The sequence below is a fragment of the Porites lutea genome, chromosome 4 (assembly GCF_958299795.1).
Source record: "Porites lutea chromosome 4, jaPorLute2.1, whole genome shotgun sequence".
In the NCBI taxonomy this organism is placed as follows: Eukaryota; Metazoa; Cnidaria; class Anthozoa; order Scleractinia; family Poritidae; genus Porites; species Porites lutea.
In genome coordinates, this window is record NC_133204.1 from 11,954,287 (window position 1) to 11,959,338 (window position 5,052).

The 5,052-nt window shown below is 44.2% G+C and overlaps 2 protein-coding genes across 3 annotated transcripts; both read right to left on the reverse strand.

Moving 5' to 3' along the window:
• Positions 1-263: 263 nt before the first annotated feature.
• LOC140935916 (uncharacterized) lies at positions 264-4,682 on the reverse strand. Of its 2 annotated transcripts, XM_073385490.1 has the most exons (3): positions 2,944-4,682; positions 1,363-2,904; positions 264-1,131 (listed from the first exon to the last, which is right to left on the reverse strand). In XM_073385490.1, the coding sequence occupies exons 1-2, from the start codon at positions 4,002-4,004 to the stop codon at positions 1,707-1,709; spliced, it is 2,259 nt and encodes a 752-aa protein (XP_073241591.1). In that variant the 5' UTR covers positions 4,005-4,682; the 3' UTR covers positions 264-1,131; positions 1,363-1,706. The 2 variants fall into 2 exon arrangements, with proteins under 2 accessions (XP_073241591.1, XP_073241590.1); XM_073385489.1 differs by having other exon boundaries at positions 1,363-4,682.
• Positions 390-1,664, reverse strand: LOC140934206 (uncharacterized). Its single transcript, XM_073383875.1, has 2 exons — positions 1,363-1,664; positions 390-1,131 (listed from the first exon to the last, which is right to left on the reverse strand). The coding sequence occupies exons 1-2, from the start codon at positions 1,662-1,664 to the stop codon at positions 390-392; spliced, it is 1,044 nt and encodes a 347-aa protein (XP_073239976.1).
• Positions 4,683-5,052: the final 370 nt, after the last annotated feature.

Consider the following 5,052-nt stretch of genomic DNA (forward strand, 5'->3'; position numbering starts at 1 on the left):
AACTCAAATTGTAATCTGCGTGTGTTTTTTTATTTCAATAAACAAAGAGTGTGCACACATTGTCTCTGTCTCGTGTTAATATTGTCTAAACTGTAACATGAGCACACATTAACTTTCCGATTGAAACTTGACCAGACTGCCATCCAATTCTTTGACGGTGATTTCAATGTCTTCTCAGTGGGGGCTCCATTTTGGGTGTCCACCCTCTATTTATACCCGGACCCAACAACAACAATAACATCACACAGAGATTGTATCTCGAACTTAGTTTATTTCTACATTAAACCTCCCTGTCGATTTAATGTTACAACACATCAACAATGGCGCCCAAAAAACAAAAGCCAAACCCACTTAGCCTATGTACAATGCTTCAAAAAGAAAACCTCTATTTATAGCTCTGATAGCATGTCGACCTCGCTTTGAATGCGAGCGTATCCATACGGATAGGACTTACGAGTGGCCCTATCGACAACTCGTTTATCGAACACTAACCCGTACTTTTTCTCCCTTTCAATCAATCGAATTCTCTTGTTGGTTTGGTCACGGTCAAAGAACTTCTTATCGACCAACGTGATATTTCTCCTTTCCTCTTGAGGGTCATCCAACTCTTTTAAAATGTTATCACGTAAAGCATAAAAATTTAAAAGCAACTTATTTCTGTAGTTCAGAGAAAACCCTCTGACTTTACATTCAACTTTCCCTCCCCTGGTTTCATACCCATAATTTTTCGCCCCTCCACTCGCAAATTCAATAATAGGGTCCCCTTCTACTTCGTCAGTAAAATCCCCCAAAAAAACACCCAGGGGAATTTCTACCTGCCCGGGGCGCCATTTGTAAATCACTGAATCAGTGTCATAATATAACACTCTTTCTTGCAAGGTTTCTAAGGCTGAATACAATTTTAAACGCGCATGAGCCGTGGTGTAGATAGCTATAAATATATTCGTCTTCACATTTTGCTCTGCTTCTTCCTCTGCTCGAGTGGTTACTACTTCCATGACATCTTCGGTGCAAATCCGGACGGTACTGATGTGATACGAGGGGTCGTTGAGAAGACAGTACAACTGGTGGACACTCTGAATCACGTGGGTTTGGGGCTTGTTGTTCCTCTCACCAAATTTCCCCCAAAAGCTAGCAAAACAAAATAAACAAACAAATGAATGAGGGATGTTAATATGCAGACTTTGTTTGCATATTAAGGTAGTTACCAAGCAGACTTTGTCTGCTACTTTTTCATACATTTCCCTCTTATTTTTTACAAAAACGGGAGCTTGCTGTTTTTTTCAAAAGGGTGTTTGTTAATTGCAGACTTTGTCTGCAATTTAAATTTGTTATTTGCAGTGTTTTTGAACAATTCATTACCTGTTCAGCATCATCTTGGCCACTTGTTTTCGACCCGGATTTTTGGCCACGTGCTCCAGGTGAATGCCCTCTTTCTCGTAGTAATCGCGAATGTAGGCTTGCTTCTCTTCCCTGGACCTACACTCCTCCGGCCAGCCTGCAGATTCCTGCTTTATTTTGAGCCACGTGTTCACGTAGTCAGCAAACAGCCCCACCCGTCTGTCTTCTTCCCGGAAATGCCATACTTCATGAATTTTTAATATCTTGTACCCTTTCTCCACGGCTTTTTGGAGTTCCACGGTGGCCCACGTCCCTCGGAGCATGCGTTCTGCATCGGTGTGAGGGCAGATATTAGTTCGTTCCAGTCATGGCTTTTGCTGTTCTTGCTCCACACAGGCACGGCACAGGGGGAACGTTAACTTATTCCCTGCTCGGTAGGGCAACACGGGATGACAGAGCAATTCCGGGGGCAATATATCCACTTGGGCAATGCCAAAATAATGGTGGATGTCCTGATCCCTGGGGTTGGTATAAATGAGAGGAAAACGGACGGGATATTCCTTGTATTTGTTTACCCAGGGGTAAAGGGAGGTTACGTCTGCATATTTAATGAGGTCAGGCTCTTCTACTTTGCAATGCAAGGCCACCGCCCCGGTTCGTCCTCCATAAAAGGCTTCACGAGGGTTGAGGGGTGGTACCATTTCCAGGGTGTCTACAAATGCTTTCAATTGGGGGTTGATCTTCTTTTCCTCATTAAACTCACATTCCCAGCATTCTACAAGTGTATACCCTGCTTGGCGCAGCATGGCGGCTTTCTTGAGGGTGGCGTCGTAGACTTCATCAATGGTGCGGTCTTTGTGGCAGTTGTTTTTGGCATGTCGGCCTGACTTGAAACAGCGGGGACAGCCGTGATAGAAGCACCCATAAAATTCAAAGACGGTGTTTGTTTCTTCATCAAAACCATCGACATAATAACTTTCCGCGGGTGTAAGCACTTGCACCTCACCCCCGTTCCTAACGTGGCGAACACGCCCCATACCACCTCTCTGATGGTCCTGGAAGTACAACCACTCCAAGGCAATTTGACTTTGATTAATATGGTTGCCATGCCACCCGCCATTTGGTTCTAAGGCAATGAGATCCTCTTCTAGCTTTTCCTTACGCCAAAAGTAGTTGCAGGCAGCAGCAATGGTAATGGATTGAATGAGAGGATTAAAGCCAGCAATTTCTTCGAATTCTTTGACAAATTTCAAACAACCTTCTTTTAATAATGCGACATCACTCTCACAATATTTCAGCAGCTCTTCTTGGAAGTTAAAGATGGCGTTGGAGGACACTTGCTGGTTGTACCACGTAAGAAATTTTTCTCGTTTCTTACTGTCCATGCTGTCTGGATCATAATCTTCTTTGGGGGGAAATGGACCAACATAAGAAAAGTTGCATTCTTTGTTGAAGGCATGGGGAAACCAACCCTTGTGCAGTTCCGTCAGGTTGAACGTAGCAGGAAATTTTTCGAGTGGCATGGCAAAGAAGTTGAGACTGTCCTTAAAGATGAGATCGCCGCTTTCAAAATACAAAATTTTAGCGCCCACGGTTAATGGCCTTTCCACGGCCCGACCTTGCTCGTAGAGGGCTTCTAAAATAAAATTGCCGTCAAACCCCCTCAAGTTATGGAAAAAGGTAATGACTTTGCGGCCCCTGGCATCGGTCTCCACTTCTGTGAGGGCTTGCAAGGCTTCCAAAAATTCTTCCATGGAGTCTGAATGATGTACCTCGTCAGCATCTTCCTCACTCGACCAGCAAATAAGATTGGGGACGAACACACGGTCTTCTGATAGAGCACATTCGATATCGGCAAAGACTAAGATAGGGCGTGGTGGGGGGCCACTGTTTTCGTTCTCGTTATTATCATCCTCACATTGCCATTGTAACGGTTCTTCCAAGGGGTCTTGTAACTCTTGTTCTTGTGGTTCTTTTTCAACAATGGGTTGAATATAACAACGATGGTTCACGTGTTTAAATTCGCCGCAATTGGTACAACTCACGTGATAGCATTTGTGCGGCTTTTTAGGATTGACGGGGTAGTGGGCACAACAGAGAGGACATTTTTTCCATGAATCACACACACTTTGATCTGTTCTCTTTGGACCTTTGGCTTTATGAGCCTCAAAACAGTTTTGTCCGTAAAACATGACGTTACAGTCTGGACAATAAAGGGTGGGTTTGATCCAGGTAGCAAAATTAGGACACGTTTTGTTGGTTCTAGTACACGAATTACAGTTCTGCCCTTCGCAATTATGGTGTTGGGCGTCCTGTGTATTGAAACCTCTATCGCAAAGACGACAATAATACGATCGATTCATAAGGGCAGGAATACTTCTGAGTCCATCAAAATGTCCTTGATGTTTTACAAGACCAATGACATGCGGGGCTTGATTATACTGTGCATCTTTAAAAACGATTAAACATTTTGAGGGTTCAACCACGATGAGCTGGTACCCCTGTGGTCCGAGGTAATCTTGGAATTTTTGCAATTCCTCGAACCCGCAGGGGCCTTCGGGAACACCCGCTTCTTGATGGAGGAGACGGGCCCAACGTTCTTGAATCGGTCTTCCACGTCTCAGATTTTGGTAATGGGACCCCTTATCCACTCTTTCTTTCATGGTGACGATTGCTTTTGCGCAACACAAGTCATCTTTGTTTTGGATTCTTATGATACATTTCTTTTTCTTTGCGATCTTTTCCCAGGCAATTCGTCCAGGGTTGTTTCGTTTGAAAGCTCCACCACGCCCCAGCCTTTTCACAAATGTGAGTTCCACAAAGAAACCATCTCTTTCTGGATCCACGACTTCTGCTGAATTTAATTTCCGCGCTAAATCTTCTAAAAAGGCGCGTGCGTAGTCTTGATTACTAAGCCACTCGTTTAAAGGTACATGACGGGCAGATTGACTCCAGACATGAGTAAATGAATTGGAATGAATGGCCACCAGTAACGAATAATCGCAGGATTGATTTGTTCCTGGGTTACTACTCGCTGTAAACCTTGTCTTATAGCTTCTGTAATGGCTTCCCCGAGTGGTTCGTTGTCGCCCGCAGTTCTCAATTGCTGAAACGTTAAACGAAATCTTCTCTGTTCTACTATACTACGAAACGACCTGTTCCTCCCGACTGCTGTAAATATGGCACGAAAGATGGGATTCCCTCCCCTTTGGTCGAATCTACGGGCTGCGGCTAACAGGACATCACTGTCTTCTTCAAGAAGATCTACAAAATATAATTTAACGCAAAGTTCATGTCGCTATCCCTTCAAGACAGTTCGCTACAGTTGATATTCCCACCAGTCTTTGTAACAGTCAATGGGGCGAGGTGGTTATCCCTTAAGTCTCGTCTATTTTAGCTCGCCACCCTTCTAGACAGTTCGCTACCGTTGCATATTCCCACTAGTCTTTGTAACAGCCAATGGGGCGAGGTGGTTATCCCTCACAGTTTTCAAATAACTCTTGTTACAAGCAATTACTTACGTGCAATTTGAATGTCCAAGGCTTGATTTTCCATTCTCTAGCTCACAACTCTTGTTCTTGAGAAGCCGCGTAGATTTGCTTGCTCTGAATGAACAGCTATCGCTCACTCTGCGAAATTTATACCGACAAGAGCTTTGACCTTTGCGCAGAATTTGCATACACACTCACCCGAGTGTATGCCATTGACGTC